This window comes from Pristiophorus japonicus, chromosome 7, assembly GCF_044704955.1.
Source record: "Pristiophorus japonicus isolate sPriJap1 chromosome 7, sPriJap1.hap1, whole genome shotgun sequence".
Classification (NCBI taxonomy): Eukaryota; Metazoa; Chordata; class Chondrichthyes; family Pristiophoridae; genus Pristiophorus; species Pristiophorus japonicus.
The window spans coordinates 163,035,004-163,056,615 of NC_091983.1; the positions used below are offsets into that span (position 1 = coordinate 163,035,004).

At 42.5% G+C, this 21,612-nt stretch overlaps 1 protein-coding gene across 11 annotated transcripts in view; it reads right to left on the bottom strand.

Moving 5' to 3' along the window:
• The window catches only part of myb (v-myb avian myeloblastosis viral oncogene homolog), a 54,016-nt gene that overhangs the window by 25,428 nt on the left and 6,976 nt on the right, over nt 1-21,612 (bottom strand). For 5 of the 11 annotated variants that reach the window (XM_070885500.1, XM_070885491.1, XM_070885496.1 and 2 more), the window contains exons 1-5: nt 9,461-9,643; nt 5,027-5,144; nt 4,667-4,738; nt 3,676-3,768; nt 1,614-1,834 (exon numbers count right to left, since the gene is read on the bottom strand). In XM_070885500.1, coding sequence (XP_070741601.1) covers nt 1,614-1,834; nt 3,676-3,768; nt 4,667-4,738; nt 5,027-5,144; nt 9,461-9,489 — 533 coding nt within the window. In that variant the 5' untranslated portion in view covers nt 9,490-9,643. The other 6 variants (XM_070885502.1, XM_070885492.1, XM_070885495.1 and 3 more) reach the window with 5 other exon arrangements.

A 21,612-nucleotide genomic window follows, 5' to 3' on the forward strand; every position in this document is an offset into this window, starting at 1 on the left:
CATCCAGGTCCGGCGCGGCCCGAAACTTGGGCCCCGTGTTTCTTATACTAGGACACCCAAATCTCTCCAAACACCAACAATTAATAGTTTCTCATGATTTAAAAAATATTCTGTTTTTCTATTCTTCCTATCAAAGTGAATAACCTCATATTTCCCCACATTATGGGCCCAAGTTTCGAGTCGCGCCTAGAACGGCGCAGTCCCAACCTGGACGCCCGTTTTTCACGCCACAAAGTGCGCCTAAAAAAAACTCCAGATTCTCCACCTCCCTGCAGGTCTTCTGGCCCTCGGCGCAGCGCAGCACGAGCTGTAGGGGGCGGAGCTAGGTCCCTGCGCTGAAAACAGTGCCGGGACCTCTGCACATGCGCGCTACAGTGGGCTCACAAGTGCTGTAGCTCCAGGCGCCCGAAACTGTGTGGGAGGGGCCCGAAGCACGCAGTCCCTAGCCCTGGCCGAATGGCCTCACTGGGGCTGCGTGAATAAGGCTCCCTCCCACGGCCAGCTCCTGCTTCCTCCCGACCCGACTCCCGCTTCCCGCCTCCGGACCGGACCCGACACCGACCCGACTCCCGCTCCCCCTCCCCCCGGACTGGATCTGACCTGACCTCCCTCTCTCTCCCTCCCCCCGACCCGAACCGACCTCCCTCCCACCACCCCCCCGACCCGACCCAACGCCATCTACCTGTAAATCTGGTGCTGGGGACGGGCCCTGCCCGAAGTCTTGGGGACCGGCCCGTTCAGCCTCCCTCCCCCTTCTCCTTTCCCCCCCCATCTCCTTCCCCCCCCCCGTCTCCTTTCTCCCCCTTCTCCTCCCCCCTCCCCCTTCCCTCCCTCTGCTCCCCCTCTCTCTCCCTCTACCCCCATCCTCCCCCTCCCCTCGCTGTCAGAAACACAGACACTGACAGACAGAGAATGAGAGACACACACAGACAGAGACACACTGGGGGGGGGGGCATCCCAGCACGCTGTTGAAGGGCTCCCGGTGCTGCAGTCGTTAAGTAGAAAATGTTTTATTTATTGATTTAAAAAAAAAATTATTTCTTATTAATTTTTTTTGATTGATTTATTGGTTGATTTATTGATGTATTTATCATTTATTATTGATGATGGCTCTTTATTTGTAAAACTGAAGTGTTTAATGTTTGTAAACTTCCCTTTAAACCCCCCCCACTCCCTACGCCTGATTTGTAACCTACGCCTGATTTTCGAAAGTGTAGACAAGGTTTTTTCGAGCGTACAAAAATCTTCACTTACTCCATTCTAAGTTAGTTTGGAGTAAGTTTTCACTGACGAAACTTTGAAAACAGGCGTAAGTGTCCGGACACGCCCCCTTTTGAAAAAAAATTCTGTTCCAAAGTGAAACTGTTCTAACTGACTAGAACTGGAGCAAACTAAATGACAAGAATTCCGATTTCTAAGATACTCCGTTCTACACCAGTTGCTCCTAAAAATCAGGAGCAAATCATGTGGAAACTTGGGGCCTATATTATTACGGTTTAGATATTACAATCCTATAATTTATTACAGGTCTATTTTTTTATGGATCCAGCAGATTTTAAGCTAATATTTTCTACAGGTCAGGCTTCAACATTTATTTCTTCAACACAGCTTACCTTCCAGGAAGTAGTTTTGCTATTTCTGCCCATCTATTTCCAAGTCTTTTATGTGCCTGATATATAATTCGGTCTTCTTCCTCAGTCCAGGAAGTTTTTTTCACTTCAGGATTCAGATGATTGTGCCATCGTTCCCTGCATTGTTTTCCTATTCTGCCCTTTAAGTGCTTTGCGATAACAGACCAGCGTTTTGGGCCATATTTCTGAACAAGTTCTATTACCTACAATAAAAAGTTGAGTTTTAATAATACAATATCCAAGTTATGCAAATGTTAACATTGTTCTGAATTACAGACTTTATTTTAAAATAGTTAAGTAGTAAATTCAGAATTTTTAAGTAAACAAAAACATTGTGCATTCTTTAATATTTTTTGCCTTAAAATAATTTTTTAGTCTTCACCAAAAGAAAATAGATCTTAGACTGAATTTTAGCACACAAAAATGGCTAGGTTGGGTTTGGGTCAGATGTTAAAATTTAAAACATCTGAACACCGCATCCAACTTCTGGGTTATAAGGAGCAGGTAGCGGGTTGGTAATTTAAATATTTGAATGAGGCTGGCAGCCTCTAATTTTATAGTAGGCAGCCTGGTTTCCCAGGCCTCAGGAAACCCAGCAGATGAAGTGAGACGAACACAGCTTCAGGGAGAAGATAAGTTCCTTCACAGCACTGCTTGTGGGCCAGGAGAGGTAGGATTGCTTCCCCACGGCCCCACAAGTTCCCGTCATCAGAGTCCCCCGCTTCCCGCCCTCAGCGTTGGAGATCAGACAACCCCCTTCACCCTCATTCGGGGATTGGACCTACCTGATCCTGAAGCCTGCTCCCCACCCGACTAGAATCCAAGCCTTTCAATCAGACTGCCCGGCAGGGAACCTATCAGGGTTAAAACTCCACAGCACGTGGGAAAACCTGGACTTCTGGGTTTCCCATCTAAAACCCTGTTAATATCCAGGCCTACATGTCTAAAACTTAAAATATATACGTAGTACATTTTACATATGAATGAACCTCTCATTTCCTCAGAGAAATGAGAAATATTGCATATGGTACCCACAATACATTAAAGAAATTTATTCCCAAGTATGAAATAACTCTCAATGCTCTAATGTTCTGTCAATTGGGGGTCTTTCTTAAAACAGTTCTGGATTGCACCTAATGATATTAGGAACATAAGAACTGGAAGAGGCCATTCAGCCCCTCAAGCCTGTTCCAGCATTCAATTAAATCACTGCTGACCTGTACCTCAACTCCATTTTGCAGCCTTTGCTCCATATTCCTTGCCTAACAAAAATCTATTGATCTTAGTCTTGTGGGATGAGGTCCAGATTTGCACTATCCTTTATGTGAAAAAGTGCTTCCTGATTTCAATCCAGAACAGATTATGCCCTTTTGTTCTAGATTCCCCGCCAGAGGAAATAGCTTTTTGTATCTGCTCTACTGAATCCCTTTATCATTTTAAACAACTCATTTGGATTACCCCTCAACCTTCTAAACTCAAGGAATACAAGACACGCTTATGCAACCTGTCCTAATAATTTAACCCTTTAAGCCCTGGCATCATTCTAGTGAATCGGCGTTGTACCCCGTCAATGGTCAATATTGGCTGTAAAGGACAACTAACTACAGTTTTTTTTTAAATTCACTAGAGATTATCACATTCTGAGCCTATTAAAACAGTGTTAATATTTCATATTATTTGCATTATAATATCTAAGCAACATAGGTAAGGAAGGTACCTTTCTGGTTGTTTTTTTGCTCTCACACCATTTACCAAGTTACACTTCTCCTTTTTTAGGTTCTATTTGCACAACATCCAGAATGAACAAGCAAGCAGGTTACCTACTATTAAGGCCTCTGCATATACTTTGGAGAAGTATACAATGGAGAACACAATGACTCCCGCTCCAATTTGCCTTCCTTACTCTATAAACACGTCCTGGCATTACTTGGCATTTCTCTCAGGTGAGCGGTGAGTTTCTGATCTCAGTTGGGTTCTTTGGGTCAAGTGTCAAGTAAAAAAAAACACACTTGTAAGTACTCAACCTTTCAATAAATGACCCTACCCTTTGATCCTCTTCTTTTGTCCAAGGGCCTTTAATAAGTTCAGGATTTAGAACTTTTTGCCATCGGTGTTGGCACTGCACATCAGTCCGATTCTAGATTTGTAAAGGAATACAGGAACTAATTCTAATGTTTTAAAGAGTTTTCAAGAGAATGTACGACACTTTGTGGCTTTAATTCAATGCAATACTCAGCAGACAAGTTTCATTTCTGCATTTCATTTTTCAAGCATGTAACTGTGTAAGATAATGAGAAAGAACTTATCAAATACAACTATTACATACTTCAAAAGCTTTTGACTATCATTTTTCTATAACCGAGGATTATTCTATTAAACAAATTTAGACTAGTATTTCAGCAACTTTTGGTATTGCATAATATACTGTTTGCTCATAGTAAATTTTTCAGTTCTTGACCATCAAACTACATGTAATCTTAATGGAACAGCTGCAGCAAGTCAGGTGTCAGATAGTTTACCAGATGCTTGGTGGTAAGCCATTCAATTTGGATTGCTGAAAGTGAAATTAAATGATCCAGAAATTAAACAACCCATTTAAGGGCCATCAAATACCTATGGCTTATCTTATAGTTCTGAGCGATCTAAAGGTTTTGTATCTCGGCATAATAGTTGAAAATATATTTTTTAAACTCAACATACAACATTCTGGGCGTCAACTGTAACATCTTTCCAACAAGAAAAGTTAGTCGATCAGGTATTATAAAGTAAACACTTATGCCATGCATCATTTCAAACGTGGTCTTTGATATGTGATGGGAGCATGTTAAGGAATTGGATTTATTATTTTTAAAAGACCACTATACTTTGCTCATGCACTTATTCTTACATACTTAAGATGTATATGTGTAGTTATATTAATTTTCAATAACAAGGACATAATGAATTTTCATAAAATCAGTACATATAATATATATTTACTTTAAGTGAAACTAGCATCTTGAATTATACATAAATACCACAGAAATAGTACTTACTGGAAGGAAATTAGCAATTACTTTCCAGTCTTCTATTCCATGTTGTTCAACTAATTTCTTCAGCTTTTCATCCTTTAAAAAAAATAAAATGAATGTTTTGTATTATACAGTAATTAAAATCCCAAGTTCAAGCTGTAATGCTTTTGAATACATCAAGATAGCAATAGTTTAGACTGCATTAATAAGTATCAGAATTAAATGTGAATATTTTTTCATCAGCAAAATACTATTTTCAGCTACTTCCAGATTTTATGCTAAATCAAAGGAATTTTGTAGAACTTAAATGTGTCAAACAGTTTTTAGTTTAGTTAATGTGTTTAAAAAAAAGAGCTGCATCTCATTCAGCTAATCTTGACTTGCCTCTTCTCGTGTCCATCGGGTTTTACTTAACTGGCGTTTACAAGACTTCGGTTGTGGACCATCATAATCATGATCAAACATTTCAATCTCTTCTTCCTCCTCATCACTACTGTATAAACTACAAACAAAATCATTTTATTAATTAGGCAGCAATTTATACCTACAAGTCTTGAATACATTCTCATCAAAGATAATTGCAGGGATCCAGCAAAGAATGAAAACTGTTACAGCATTTTCAAGTACTGTAATCTAGAAACATCAGACATTAGGTCCACTACAGCATTCATAGGCATATTCCAAACAACTATTTTGAGCAATGTCTGAAAAAGTGTTAATTATTTAAAGCTATTAAAATCCTAATAGTAGAATCCAATTTCCACACAAAATTAAATTTACTTTATTATTTGTCTAGTGTATTTAATTCTATTTTAATAGCCAGATCAATTGAAACATAGACAAATAGCAAAATAATTATATTAATAATGGAAGCATTGTTTAAAATGAACACTTGTAAAAGACTCCTAATGGATCAGTAACATTTTCTGATACCACTACACCACTACATGCTCACTGAATTCCATTTCTGTCCACTAGAAGCTTCCATTAAGAGCATTTTACAAATGCATCAAATAAGTTGTCCATAAGCTAAGTACATTTTGTTTGTATAATCCCAGAATACCAATGATTTTATTACAGATAAGTGACTTCTGTTAAGTTTTTTTTGTCCACTTTAAAATTTCAGCCCTTAAAGAAATAAAAGATTTAAGTTACAATTGTTATTCCTGCATTAGGCATTTGTAAGACATAGATAATTAATTCATTATACTAATATCCTATACAGGTATATACATACACAAAATAACTTAGCCTGTACTCCCTGATGGTTCTATCTAATGCACAGCTGAGCCATACAGACCACGAATGTCACCATTCTGATACCCAGTGTGAGTTAGCTGACCTTGGTTGAGGTAGCGATAGATACATTATAATTTGCCTCAGAAATCAAAGCTATGGAGGGAGGAGAATATCTAAAAGTTCCCACTCTTGATTTTGCATAACTTCTGTAGTAGGTGTGCATGTGTGGATGTGAGGTGAGGACACAATCGGGCTCAGGTGTCATGTTCTCTATTGCCAAATAATCTGTAAAGTTCACTGTAAAGACTCATATGAATAATACGTAAGCAATATACTGCGGGTGCTATAAATCTGAAATAAAAATAGAAAATGCTGGAAATACTCAGCAGGTCAGGCACCATCTGTGGAGAGAGAAACAGAGTTAACATTTCAGGTTGATGACCTTACGTCAGAACTCAGGCGAAAGGTTGTCAACCTGAAACAGTTAACTCTGTTTCTCTCTCCACAGATGCTGCCTGACCTGCTGAGTATTTCCAGCATTTTCTGTTTTTATCTCATATGAATAATAGCCAGTTGGGCAAGGTAATAAGGGCATCTTTTGCCAATAGATCTTTACCTCACCATTAGGGGAAGAGAGTAGAGAAGCCTAGCCTCAGAATTATTCTTGTATTCATATTTTATACAAGTTGGATAAGTAGCAACATCCTGAGTGGTGGCTGCAAATCTGCATCCAATGTTACATCACATTTCAAGTTACTGGATTCAGTACTGCCATTATTGGAAGGCCAAGGGTCTCCCCATAAAAAGAGATAAAATAGAGGAATCACTTGATGTTTCATTTGTGCATTCCCAGCACCCAATTTCAGACCAGCAATGGTTAGGAGCAGGTTTGTGAATAGGTATTATGTATGTCACAGTAAAACCAAAGAAAAGGGAAAGTTAGCTCTCAAAAATGTTCTTTCTGCATAAAAATTAAATAAATACTTTAAATATATTATGCTGTTTCAATGCTTTGTCAGAAATTAACTTTTCTATAGAGCACAGTATAACTGATATGTGAAATATCAGTCCACCATCAATAACTTTAGCTGACTAAGCATGATTAGAAGGCAGTCAGGTTCTGTTCATTACACAAAATAAATATTTTAGTCATTGTCATCCCAATCACTTCAAAAATATAATTAAACTCGAGTATAGCTACCAAAATGGGGGATACGGTTATATCACTTTAAAAAAAAATTTAAGCCCTACTTTCCATTGCTTTAATATGTGCTTCAACTATCAGTTGGACTAGACTTCATAGGGATGTCAGTAACGCTACTCCAGGTTCAGCCTGCAGAAGGCATTGTTCCAGCAAGAGCATGATTCAAACAAGTTCATTTTCTCTCTCCCTGCACATCACTCCATCTAGTGGTATGGGCAAGAACTGACAAAATTTCCGCGACTGAAACAATGCCAGTTCTGGAATGCCAATCCATGATTTTTTTGGTTGTGAAACAAATACTTAACTTGTAATACCAGGAATTACAGCCCCCAGCTGTCGATTTTTCTTAACCCCTTTCAGAACAGATGTTCATCTGCAATTTTTAAGTTGGGAATGTACCTTATTGCTTGCAAAAGTACTTTCTTTGCTCTACAGCAAAAAAAACCTAGCAAATTTGGCAGGGACTGAAATATGCAATGAGTTTCCACACTGCTCTCTCACCAATGGAAACTGGGTTCAAATTCATTCCAAATGAATGGTAGGAATTTCTCTCCCTGCTGGCTGTGTTTGGGCAGTCTCAGCCCAGTTCTTAGCAGACATGCATTTGCAGCACAAAACTGTCTATAATTCAGCACAATTTGTCATTTTCCATTCAGAGAGGCATATGATGGGAAGCAGTGAAATTCACATAGTTAGAGCTGGGGTGCACTTCTGAAGTCCAAATCAGTACATCTCTCACCAAGTGGAGAGAGACTACAAAATGCTGCGGTACAGAAGGATATATCTGGGTGTCCTCGTACATGAAACACAAAAAGTTACCATGCAGGTACAGCAAGTAATTTGTGCTTGACAGGTGACAACATACATCTTGATGTGCAAGCACACAGTAAAACAATGTATAAAATTGTCAATAAGCTGTCACCATTTTTACTGTTAGTATATTATTTTCAAGGCTTATTTTCATAGACAAATGAAACTTATGGATTTAAAATTCAAACACATTGATAAGCAGGTTAAATATAAACTGAAAATTATATTTTTTGTTTAACTCTTTTCTGCTAGGTTTTGTTGCTTGTAAAAATACCAAACTAACCTGTTGGTGAAAACAGAATAAAGGTTAAACTTTTTACAAAACTATGTATATTGCTGAGTTCATAGTATCGCGATCACAACGTCCCTACATTGAACTGCGAGATTTTAGAGTTTTGTTAGTGACCCGTAAATGTGAGCAAAATAAATCACCAACTCGGCAGTTCATGAGTTAAACCGTGATAACTGTGGCCCTTACTTGACAAGTTCACAATCTGTATTTTAATGCGTGGACTAAAATAACACGGAGCTTGCTGCACTAAATTAAAAAGAAACAAAGTTGCTGTAATACTATCACTGAGGGTGTTTTGGTAGTCCTGAATTTTTGGAAGAATCCTATCGGAAACGAGTTTCTTTTAATAAGGGTATATCGGCCCGGATGGAATTTCCACCCGTTCCGCGTACAAAGAACCTGCATGGCTTCTGGCAGTGCATTGCACTCAGGGCAGGTGTCATTGTTCCCTATTTCGGTTCATTCAGATTTTAATGACGATAATGTATCTGATATATTCAGTGTTCTTAGACCACAAACATTACTCACGATCGAATGGCCAAATACGAGAAAAAGTTCTTAGCAATTTCTGCCACTGTTAGGTATTATAACTTTATGACAACTTGGGTCACAGCCTCCACCAAGTTCAGTTTTTAATGACACAACCAGAAACCACCTTAATATTGTGTTGAAAATTCGGATCTTGTGTTCAGCAGTTTCATACAGCTCGCAACAAATTAAAATCCACGTGTCACTCCACCAGCCTATGCACTTAGAAAATAATAGTGATCTAGTTCATTGATCAATACTGGATACTTATTTTCTTTTCATGCATGAAAGCATTCGGCTATGTCAATAACATACTGAACTAGAACTTGTCTCAGACCCGTGCAGAGTTCAGTGGATGATGAACATAGCAACTAAGCAACTACCTTTCCTAACACATAAACACGGATTCGTCAACTATTTCCTATATGAACAACGTGTTGGAAGACGATTAACCTGCTCCACTTACGTGAAACAGCGGCACATATTGGAGACGAATAATGTAAAGATTGTCCCTTCAGTCTTACAAGATGCGACATCTGTATTTTTTTCAATCTAAGACTGAGTGCTGTTGTCATGTCACTCAGAACTTGCGCACATGAATGAAAGTTCTGCACCTTTTAAATCTGCTTTCTGCAGCATGCCCACATAACTTAGAACATTAAATTGAACCATCGATGTAAAGTCTCCATTTTAACCACCTTTTCAATTACAATTAGAAAGTTTATTTCATAAACTATCAGCGTACCATGCGGAGACGGATCCGAATCCATTCATAATTTAGCTGCATAAAGTACTAGAACAAGATCGAGTTTCTCGCTCACTGTTTAACAAGTCCTCTTCTCTAACCAGTGTAAACCACTCAAAATTAAAGTGAAAGTTCTTCCTCTTTCTGCAGTAATCATGTATTTGCTCATTAGGCAGCAGCCAAAACACATAATTCAGTTACCTATTCCGTGGCCGCCGAGCCATGCGTCTCTTAGAGTGCGGAAGAAGTGTCGCTGCAAGTGATCAACCAAACTCACACGAGGAGGAAGCAAGTTGAGATTAAAGTGTACGGTCTGTAAACACAGATTCCTACAAACAAAGCCCTGGACCCTCCCCTCCCGCCAAATCTCGCGCCCAAACCAGAGTCAATGTAATACGCAGGCGCACTGGTGACCTCGGCGGTCCTCCGTGAACCCGCCTTTTTCCTGCAATCCCCGCTCTGCCAGCCCCCGAGTTTTAGAAAGTAAACAAGTATAGATAATGTGCTTTTGTTCTTCATCTGTCAGCTCTCTCACAATCCAGTCGCGGGGTTCCCTGTTGCTAATCTACACAATTACCATGCTCCTTCTAAACAAATTACTTTCTCCCGCAGAAAGTCAGACGCACACGGAGACTGTAGAACCAAGTAGATTTGTTTGGTATTTTCAGTGAAATGCTGCTTGAGTTACAATTTGGAAAGGGGGAGGCGGTTATGTCCCCTAATTCTAGTTAGCGTTTCTTGGCAGTCAATAGAAAATTGGTTATTGGAAAATGCAATTTGATGAACAATTATACCACCAAGAAAGACAAGCCGCACATTTAAGTGATTAGATTTTTAAAAATTTTAATGTTGAAGAAAAAGTCGAGTGCTTATTCCATAGATGGCGCAACTTGCAGTTTTGCAACGAAACCTAAATATGGAGTAACGAGGGTTCTTTGTTCGTAAACGTATTAGTAATAAAAAAATAAAACAGTAATGCAAATGTTCATTTTTCCTCTTGGTATCTTCTCAAATCCAAGCTTAAATGATAAAAAATAATATTTTATTGCGATAAGTACAAGTATACTGAAAAATACATATTAAAATGTATTATCCAAACTCAACATTCTCGGTAATGTTTCGCTATAATTACTATTTAACCAAGTATCGTCATATATGTTATAGATCGGATAAAGCAATATAAGCTTCCCAGATGCATTATGCGCGACGATAGATTTACAAGTTTCGTGAAAGCAGTAATTCGGGATCTTGGATTGCTGTAATACACTTCCTCTTTCCTGCACACTCCTGGCACGTGTGCAAGACAACGGGACAATAAACCTATAAAGCAGTTGGAGACGCTTGAGCACAAGGTTATGGGTTCATGTTTCCCATGGATCAACTACAGTGCGTGTGCACGAACTTCAGATCAAAACAAGACAAAGCCCCTAAATAAACACAATTCCACAAGTGCTTTGCTCCTAGACTTATCTCCGTCGGATTCATGTTGCACTATTATTTAACGTTTAAATGGACAAATTATTGCAGGGTGTGTAATTTGCTGTGTGTTTATAACTTAATTCGGATACATCTGTATTTAATTTTAATTGTCAGGACAGGAGTCTATAATACTAGTTAACTTGTCATTTCGAGTCCATTCAAGCAATTTATTTCTCCAGAAATCCACCTCAGAAACTCCCTATTACAAGCTTTTTTTTTCTAGATTTGCTGTAATTGTAAATAATCGCGTAAGTACATTTATTTCAAATGTAGATATTTAGTGTGCATCCCCATCAAGGTTACCTGCATATTTGTATTATGTGAAGCTAATGGCTAGATCACTTGGAAGATCTTCCGTGATCGGTTTCTATTTCCAATTTTATGGCAACGTGGTGCACTTGCTTTTTTTGGCTAGAACCGTCCTTTTCTTCTCCTTGCAGCAGTTGTGCCAGAACAACATTTCAGGACAGACCCTGAACTTTCAACCAGCTGTATATTTGACGGGCGCATTGACCCGGCCACCACCTCTTTTTCTTTGTTGTTTGTTCGTGTCAATTCTTTTTTTAACTTGTATTATTATATTTCTTGCCTTCAGTTTATCATCCTTCTTCCTCTTTTTTGTACATTAGTTTCCTCATTTCCGCTATCGTCGCTTTCCCCTTATGTTTCTCTTCACCCTTTTCTTTCCGCCCCTCCTGTTTAGTGATGTTATTTCTCCCTCGATTTCTTTCTCCAGGTGTCGGCACATTCCCGTTACCTGCACAACCCAGTTATTTTCTATTTCCATCCAGTTAATGCTCCTTTCCAGCTAACCCACCCCGTCTCTTGGTTTCCCAAGCTCTGTCCTGCAGGAAAGGGGCTTTTTAAATACATATTTTAAATACTTAAAAATATATATTTCCAACATTTACTTTTAAAATAAATCGAATCCATAGACACATTAATCAGACTCACTGCCTGCCTTCGCTTCTCTAGCATTGAGTCTGTGGATCACAAAATGCTGGAGAACCATCAGCAGGTCAGGCAGCATTGGTAGAGACACAGAAAAAAAAGTGAACTATTGGGCCAGAATTTGCTGTCAAAAATCATCATCATAGGCAGTCCCTCGGAGTGGAGGATGACTTGCTTCCACATGAAAAATTAGTTCTCAGGTGACTAAGGAGTCCGATGCGGGAATTAGTCTCTGTCACAGGTGGGGCAGATGGCGGTTGAAGGAACGGTTGGGTGGGTTGCCTCGATTGCCGCGCGTTCCTTCTGCTGTTGACACTTGGCTTCAGCTTGCTCTCGGCGAAGAGATTCGAGGTGGTCAGCACCTTCCTGGATGCTTTTCCTCTACTTTCGGCGGTCTTGGGCCAGAGATTCCCAGGTGTTGGTGGAGATGTTACATTTTTTCAAGGAGGCTTTGAAGGTGTCCTTAAAACGTTTCCTCTGCCCACCTGGGGCTCGCATGCCGTCTTGGAGCTCCGAGTAGAGCGCTTGTTTTGGGAGTTTCGTGTCAGGCATGTGAATGATGTGGCCTGTCCAGCGGAGCTGATCGAGCGCGGCCAGTGCTTCAATGCTGGGGATGTTGGCCTGAGCAAGGGCACTGACGTTGGTGCGCCTATCCTGCCAGTTGGTGGTACTTCTCCAGTGTTTTGAAGTGCCTGCTGTACATTGTCCATGTCTCTGAGCCATATAGGGGGGCGGGTATCACCACTGCTCTGTAGACACTCTCTTCCTCAGGCGACCGAAGGCTGCACTGGCACACTGAAGGACCTCGTCGTCGATGTCTGCCCTTGTTGACAGAAGGCTCCCGAGGTATGGAAAATAGTCCACATTGTCCAAAGCCTTGTTGTGGATTTTGATAACCGGGGGGTAGTGCTGTGCAGTGGGGGCAGGTTGGTAGAGGACCTTTAGCTTACAGATGTTTAGTGTAAGGCCCATGCTCTTGTACACATCGGTGATGGTGTTGACGATGGCTTGGGAGGTCGGCCTCCGAGTGTGTGCAGATGCAAGCGTCGTCTGTGTACTGTAATTCGATGATGGAGGATAGGACGACCTTAGATCTGGCCTGGAGGTGGCGGAGGTTGAACAGATTCCCGTTTGTCCTGTAATTTAGCTCCACTCCAGCGGGGAGCTTGCTGAGGGTGAGATGGAGCACTGCAGCAAGGAAGATTGAGAGAGCGTTGGTGCGATGACACAACCTTGCTTGACCCCGTTCCAAATGTGGAATGGGTCTGTGGTGGATCCGTTGGTCAGGATCACGGCTTGCATGTTATCGTGCAGCAGGCAGAGGATGGTGACAAACTTTTGAGCGCAGCCGAATCTGAGGAGGATGCTCCATAATCCCTCATGGTTGACAGTATCGAAGGCTTTTGTGAGGTAAAAGGGCATGTACAAGGATTAATGCTGTTCTCTGCATTTCTCTTGTATCTGCTTCGGGGTGAAGATTATGTCCATTGTGCCCCTTAGTGGGCAGAATCCGGATTGTGACTCTGGGAGGAGCTCTTCAGCCACAGGGAGAAGACGATTCAAGAGGATTCTTGCAATGACTATCCCGGTGGTCAACAGCAGGGAGATTCCTCTGTAGTTACCACAGTCAGACCTGTCACCTTTTTTGATGATGGTCATGATTACAGCGTCTCTGAGATCTCCTGACATGATCTCCTTCCAGATAAGAGACATGAGGTCATGAATCCGTGCCAGTAGTGCTTCTCCGACATGTTTTAGTGCTTCGGCGGGGACACCATCTGCTCCTGATGGCTTGTTGTTCCTTCAGTTGTCGGATGGCCTTTTCAACCTCGTGCCGGGCTGGGGTTGTGCTGAGATGGTGGTGGGTGGCATGCTGTGTGATGGAGTCGAGGACACTCACGTCAAAGACAGAGTCTCGGTTGAGGAGATCCTCAAAGTGCTCCTTCCAGCGGGCACTGACTGCCTCTCTGTCCTTGATGAGCACCTCTCTGTTCTTGGCCAGTAGTGGGGTAGGGCCTTGGGTGCTTGGGCCGTAGGTCATCTTGACTGCGCTGAAGAATCCTCACACGTCATGGTTGTGGGCTAGTTGCTGGATTTCTTGAGCTTTCTCCACCCACTATCTGTTCTTTAGGTCACGGGTTTTCTGTTGGACCTTGGCCTTCAGACGTCTGTAGAGATGCTTTCTTACCCTCGAGTTGTGTTGCTGCTTCCAGCCCAAGAATGCCTTGCGCTTGCGGCATATTAGCTCCTGGATCTCCTGGTCGTTCTTGTCGAATCAGTCTTGGTGTTTCCTGGTCGAGTGACCGACCTTCTCTTCGCAGGTGCTGATTATGGAAGCTTTGAGGGCAGACCAGGCATTGTGGATACTCTGCATCTCTGGGTCACTGGGAGTCGTCAGGTTGGTAGCGAGGCGCTGGCTGAATAGGGCTTTCTTAGCAGGATCTTTGAGTGCTCCAGCACTGATTTTCCTGCTGTGAATTATTGGGCCAGAATTGGGCCAAAATCATCTTCATCATAGGCAGCCCCTCGAAACGAGGATGACTTGCTTCCACACTGAAAAGGGATGAGTTCACAGGTGTTTCAATGAAGGACCTAATATTCTGGATCCGGAACTACATCTTGAAGGGTGAAAGATGCCAGTGCGTGGATCTTTGTAACATATGGTGGCCGTTGCACCCCAGCCACCACACGGGCTTGACAAAGCTAGGTCTTGGTCCAGTGGCAAGGATTAACCAAGACGACTGGAGACCAACTCTGCTGCACTGACCTATTGCGCACACATATCGCAGTGTGGGCTGGCCCGTGCTGCCCCTGGGCCCTCGCCTCTTCTGGGCCCCGAACTCTCGCCTCTCCTGGGACCCGATCACATTCCTCTATGAACTCTCGCCGCTCCTCGCTGTTCCTGCTATACCTGCCCGCACTGCAATCAGCCGCCACCTCCTGCAGCAGCACGCACTGCTCCCTGCAGTGGCATGCCACTGCCTGCTGCTCCTTCTAATGGCCCCGGCCTGCGGTGCCGATTTCCGGGTCGGGCCGCCGCACGCTGCTCCCTCTAAAAATAACGACATGGCGGAGGAGAAACTTCTTCACTCAGAGAGTTGTTAACCTGTGGAATTCCCTACCGCAGAGAGTTGTTGATGCCAGTTCATTGGATATATTCAAGAGGGAGTTACGGCTAAAGGGATCAAGGGGTATGGAGGGAAAGCAGGAAAGGGATACTGAGGTGAAGGATGAGCCATGATCTTATCGAATGATGGTGCAGGCTTGAAGGGCCGAATGGCCTACTCCTGCACCTATTTTCTATGTTTCAATCATACCAACTAACAACACACACACAAGGATAGGCACTTGGGTCTTTTAATGTTCATGTCGAGTTTCTGTGAATGTGTTGTTAAACATTGATATTTTTATTTTGAACATATTGTCTTCTTAGACAGATTTGTGTGCACCTTTGGAAGTGGATTAGTGAGTTGCAGTGAATGGTGAGACATTATGCCCCCCCCCCCCCCCCGCCGCTGCAACGGTGATGAATGTGAAAGGACTGGCTTGGGCATTGTCAGGATTCTTTATGGTGCTGGTGGGAGTGTGTGTGAGAAAGTGTGTGTGTGTTTGTGAGAAAGTGCGTGTGTGTGAGAAAGTGCATGTGTGTGTGAGAATGTGTGTGTGTGAGATGGTGTGTGTGTGAGATGGTGTGTGTGTGAGAAAGTGCGTGTGTGTGTGTGTGAGAAAGCAACCTGGCGCATCATATGGCAGCCAGGGTGAACGGCATCAAGTGATGTAAATCTGGCCATGGTGAGGCCATTCCTGGCCTCCTGGGCAGCAATGTGGTCAGGTGCTGATGCCATGTGTCCTATGCAGCGTCTTGTGATTGCGGAGAAGGTTGATGTTGTTGTTGGTGCTGCTGGTATGCTTGGTGATGCTTTTGTGCCTGGTGATGGTGTTGTGGCTGATCGTGGTGGGATTCTGAGGACCAAAGTAAGATTTTTATAAAGGTACCGATGCTGATGGAGTAGATGGCAGCTGAAATTGAGATGATTGAAGTGATCTGTCAATGGTGAGAAAGGTTGCTCCAAGGAGGTGACACTGGATAGAGTTTACTCCAAATACTTCCAACCTTCCTAAAGCTGAAAAGTGTTTTCCAAATCCTGAATGCGCCAGCTACTAAAATTGGAAAGTGAACAACTGTGAAATGGTAGCTTTTACATAACAACATAAGAATTAGGAGAAAGAGTAGGCCATTCGGCCCCTCGAGCCTACTCCGCCATTCCAGGAGATCATGGCTGATCTTATGTTGACCTCAACTCCACTTTCCTGCATTATCCCCATATCACTTGTTTCCCTTAATATCCAAAAATCTATCAATCTCGGTCTTTAATATACTCAAAGACTGAGCCTCCACAGCCCTTTGGAGTAGAGAATTCCAAAGATTCACCACCCACTGATTGAAGAAATTTCTCCTCATCTCAGTCCTAAATGGTCGACCCCTTATTCTGAGATGTGACCCCTGGTTCTAGACTCCTCAACCAGAGGAAACATCCTCCCTGCATCTACCCTGTCAAGCCCTGTAAGAATGTTGTATGATTCAATGAGATCACCGCTCATTCTTCTAAACTCTAGATAATATAGGCCTAGTCTACTCAATCTCTCCTCATAGGACAATCCCCCCATCCCAGGAATCAGTCTGGTGAACCTTTGTTGCACTCCCTCTATGGCAAGTATATCCTTCCTTAGGTAAGGAGACCACAACTATACACAATACTCCAGGTGAGGTCTCATCAGGGCCCTATATAATTGCAGTAAGACACCTTTACTCATACTCAAATTCTCTTGTAATAAAGGCCAACGTACCATTTGCTTTCTTAATTGCTTGCTGTACTTGCATGTTAACTTTCAGTGAATTGTGTACAAGGACACCTAGGTCCCTCTGAACACCAACATTTCCCAATCTCTCACCATTTAAAAAATACTCTGCTTTTCTATTTTTCCTACCAAAGTAGGATAACTTCACATTTCTCCACATTATATTCCATTTGCCATGTTCTTGCCCACTCACTTAGCCCGTCTATATCCCCTTGAGGTCTCTTTGCATCCTCCTCACAACTTACATTCCCACTTTTGCAGCTGTCACCTATTCACAGCAATAGAGTCATTGAAAATCCGACCTACTTGCCATGAAACTCGTCAAAAAGCTGGAAAAATGGTAAGTATATAGTAAAAGGTTGTTTAAGTATCTTTTAACAAGTTCTTAACTATGTCAAGTGGCTCGCCCGCCGCTTGGTGCCAGGTCTGCAAAGCGCAGGCTGACCTGATACTTGTGAAACTGACACGGAGGTTGGTTCATAGCGAGATCTCGACCCGCTGTCAATCTTTTACATTGAGAGAGTGGACCTGCTACTAACCACCGGCAAAAACCCGGCTTGAGTATGTGTGAGAAAGTGTGTGTGTGTGAGAGAAGGTTTGTGTGTGAAAGTGTGTGTTTGAGAAAATGTGTGTGCGAGAAAGTGTGTGTTGTGAGAAAGTGTGTGTTGTGAGTGTGTGTGAGAAAGTCTGTTTGCGAGAAAGTGTGTGTGTGTGTGAGAAAATGTGAGAAAGTGTATGTGTGTATGAGAAAGTGTGTGAGAGAAAGTGTGTGTATGTGAGAGTTTGTGTGTGTGAGAAAGTCTGTGTGTGAGAAAGTATGTGTGTGTGTGTGAAAGTGTGTGTGTGTGAGGAAATGTTTGTATCTGTGTTTGAGAAGGTGTAAGAGAAAGTGTGTGTGTGTGTGTGTGTGTGTGTGTGTGTGAGAAAGTGTGTGTGTGTGTGAGAAAGTGGGTGCGTGTGTCGAGAAAGTGGAGCTGAATCCACGGCCAGATCAGCCATGATCTTGTTGAATGGCGGAGCAGGCTCGAGGGGCTAGATGGCCTACTCCTGTTCCTAATTCTTATGTGTGTGAACATTTGTGTGTGAGAAAGCGTGAGATAAAGTGTGTGTGAGAAAGTGTGTGTGTTAGAAAGTGTATGTGTATGTCAAAGTGTGTCTGTGTGTGTGAGAAAGTGTGTAGAGAAAGTGTGTGTGAGAAAGTGTGTAGAGAAAGTGTGTGTGTGTTTGTGTGAGAAAGTGTGCGTGTGTGAGAAAGTATGTGGGTGAGGAAGAGTGTGTATGTGTGAGAACGTTTGTGTGTGTGAGAAAGTGTGAAAGAAAGTGTGTGTGTGTGCGAGAGAGAAATTGTGTGTGTGAGAAAGTGTGCGTGTGTATGTGGGAGAGAAAGTATGTGTGAGTGAGAAAGTGTGTGTGCGTGTGTGAGAAAGTGTATGCATGTGAGAGTGTGTGTGTGTGTGTGTGTGTGTGTTTGAGAGAGTGTGTGGGAGAAATTTTGTATGAGTGAGAGAATGTGTGTGTGAAAATGTGTGTGTGAGTGAAAGTGTGTGTGTGAGGAAGAGTGTGTGTGAGGAAGAGTGTGTGTGTGAGAAAGTGTGTGTGAAAGAAAGTGTGCATGTGTGAGAAAGTGTGTGTGAGAGGAAATGTTTGTGTGTGTGTGAGAAAGTGTCTGTGTGAGAAAGTGTGTGAGAGAAAGTGTGTGTGAGAGAAAATGTGTGTGTGACAAAGTGTGTGTGAGGAAGTGTGTGCATATGTCTGTGTGTGTGTCTGTGTGAGAAAGTGTGTGTGGGAGAAATTGTGTATATGAGTGTGAGAGAATGTGTGTGTGAAAGTGTGCATGTGAGTGAGAAAGTGTGTGTGGGAGAAATTGTGTATGTGAGTGTGAGAGAATGTGTGTGTGAAAGTGTGCATGTGAGTGTGAGAAAGTGTGCGTGGGAGAAATTGTGTACGTGAGTGTGAGAGAATGTGTGAGTGAAAGTGTGCATGTGAGTGAAAGTGTGTGTGTGAGGAAGTGTGTGTGTGTGAGAAAGTGTGTGTGAGAAAGTGTGCATGTGAAAAAGAGAAAGTGTGCATGTGAGAGTGCGTGAGAAAGTGTGTGTGTGTGTGAGAAAGTGTAAGTGTGTGAGAAAGTGTGTGCGTGAGAGTGTGTGTGAGTGTGTGCGTGTGTGAAAAAGTGTGTGCGTGTGTGAGAAAGTGTGTGCGTGTGAGAAAGTGTGTGCGTGTGAGAGAATGTGTGTGCGTGTGTCTGTGGGAGAAAGTATGTGTGGGAGAAATTGTGTAAGTGAGTGTGAGAGAATGTGTGAGTGAAAGTGTGCGTGTGAGTGAAAGTGTGTGTGTGAGGAAGTGTGTATGTGAGAAAGTATGTGTGAGAAAGTGTATGCGTGTGAGAAAGTTTGTGTGATAACATGTATGTGTGTGATAACGTGTATGTGTGTGATAAAGTGTGCATGTGGGAAAGTGTGCATGTGAGAAAGTGTGTGTGTGAGAGAAAGTGTGTGTGTGAAAGTGTGTGTGTGAAAGTGTGTGTGTGAGAGAAAGTGTGTGTGTGAGAGAAAGTGTGTGTGTGAGAGAGAAAGTGTGCGTGTGAGAAAGTGTGTGTGAGAAAGTGTGTGCATGTGTGAGAAAGTGTGTGCATGTGTGAGAAAGTGTATGCATGTGTGAGAAAGTGTGTGTGGGATAAAGTGGCTGTGTGTAAGTGTGTACGTGTGTGCGAGAGTAAGTGAGTGTGAGAGAAAGTGTGTGTGTGAGAGAGAAAGTGGGTGTGGGAGAAGTTGTGTATGTGAGTGTGAGAGAATGTGTGTGTGAAAATGTGCGTGTGAGGAAGAGTGTGAGAAAGTGCATGTGTGTGAGAGTGTGCATGTGTGAGAGTGTAAGAAAGTGCATGTGTGTGAGGGCATCTGTGAGAAAGTGTGCATGTGAGAAAGTGTGAGATAAAGTGTGTGTGCGAGAAAGTGTTTGTGTGCGAGAAAGTGTTTGTGTGCGAGAGAAAGTGTGTACGTGTAAGAGAAAGTGTGTGTGTGTGTGAATGTGAGAGAAAGTGTGTGAGAAATTGTGTGTGTGAGAAAGTGTGTGTGTGTGTGTGGGAAAGTATGTGTGAGAAAGTGTGTGTGCGTGTGAGACAGTGTGTGTGCGTGTGAGAAAGTGTGTGTGCGTGTGTGAAAGAATGTGCGTGTGTGAAAGAAAGTGTGTGTGTGTGAGAGAGAATGTGTGTGTGAAAGTGTGTGTGTGTGTGTGTGAAAGTGTATGCGTGTGAGAGAAAGTGTGTGTGTGAGGGAGAAAGTGTGTGTGAGAGGAAGTGTGTGTGGGAGTGTGTGTGTGTGTGTGTGAGGAAATGTTTGTGTGTGTGTGTGAGAAAGTGTGTGTGTGTGAGAGAAAGTGTGTGCGTGTGTAAGAAAGTGTGTGTGCAAGAAAGTGTGTGTGTGTGTGAGAAAGTGTTTGTGTGTAAGAAAGTGTGTATGTGTGTGTAAGAGAAAGTGTGTGTTTGTGTGTGAAAGTGTGTGAGAAAGTGTGTTTGTGTGAGAGAGAATGTGTGTGTGAGAAAGTGTGTGTGAGAAAATGTGTGTGTGTGTGTGTGTGAAAAAGTGTGAAAGTGTGTCTGTGTGAGTAAGTGAGTGTGAAAGTGTGTGAGAAATTGTGTGTGAGAGAAAGTGTGTGAGTGGGAGAGAAAGTATTGTGAGAAAGTGTGTGTATGTGAGAGATAAAGTGTCTGTGAGAAAGTGTGTGCGCGTGAAAATGTGTGAGAAAGTGTGTGTGTGTGTGTGTGAGAAATTGTGTGTGTGAAAGTGTGTGCATGTGTGAGAAAATTTGTGTGGGAACGAAAGTGTATGTTAGAAATTGTGTGTGTGTATTAGAATGTGTGTGTGAGAAAGTGTGTGTGATAGAAAGTGTGTGTGTGACAAAGTGTTTGTGTGAGTGTGTGAAAGTGTGAGTTTGAGAAAGTGTGCATGAGAAAGTGTGTGCGAAAGTGTGTGTATGTCAAACTTATCTGTTTTGTCTTGGAACATTGCTGTGAAGCGCCTTGTGAGATTTGACTACGTTAAAGGCGCTATATAAATAAACATTGTGTGAGAAAATGCATGAGAAAGTATGTGTGTCAGAAAGTGTGTGTTTGTCAAATTTATCTGTTTTGTCTTGTAACACTGCTGTGAAGTGCCTTGTGAGGTTTTACTACGTTAAAGGCGCTATATAAATAAAAGTTGTTGTTATGTGAGAAAATGCATGAGAAAGTGTGTGTGTCAGAAAGTGTGTATGTGTGTGTCAAAGTGTGTGTATGAGAAGTGGGTGTGGAAGAAAGTGTGTGTGTGTGAGAGAATGTGTGTATGAGCGAAACTGGGTGAGAAGGTGTGCGTGTGAAAAAGAATGTGTGTGAGAGAAAGTGTGTGTGACAGCAAGTGTGTGTGTGAGAAAATGTGTGTGAGAGAATGTGTGTGTGTGGGAAAGTGTGTGTGTGTGAGAAAGTGTGTGTGAGTGGTATTGGGGGTAATGTACTGATGTGGATAGAAAACTGGTTGGCAGACAGGAAGCAGAGAGTCGGGATAAATGGGTCCTTTTCAGAATGGCAGACAGTGACTAGTGGAGTGCCGCAGGGCTCAGTGCTGGGACCCCAGCTCTTTACAATATACATTAATGATTTAGATGAAGGAATTGAGTGTAATATCTCCAAGTTTGTGAATGACACTAAACTGGGTGGCGGTGTGAGCTGTGAAGAGGACGCTAAGAGGCTGCAGGGTGACTTGGACAGGTTAGGTGAGTGGGCAAATGCATGGCAGATGCAGTATAATGTGGATAAATGTGAGGTTATCCATTTTGGGGGCAAAAACACGAAGGCAGAATATTATCTGAATGGCGGCAGATTAGGAAAAGGG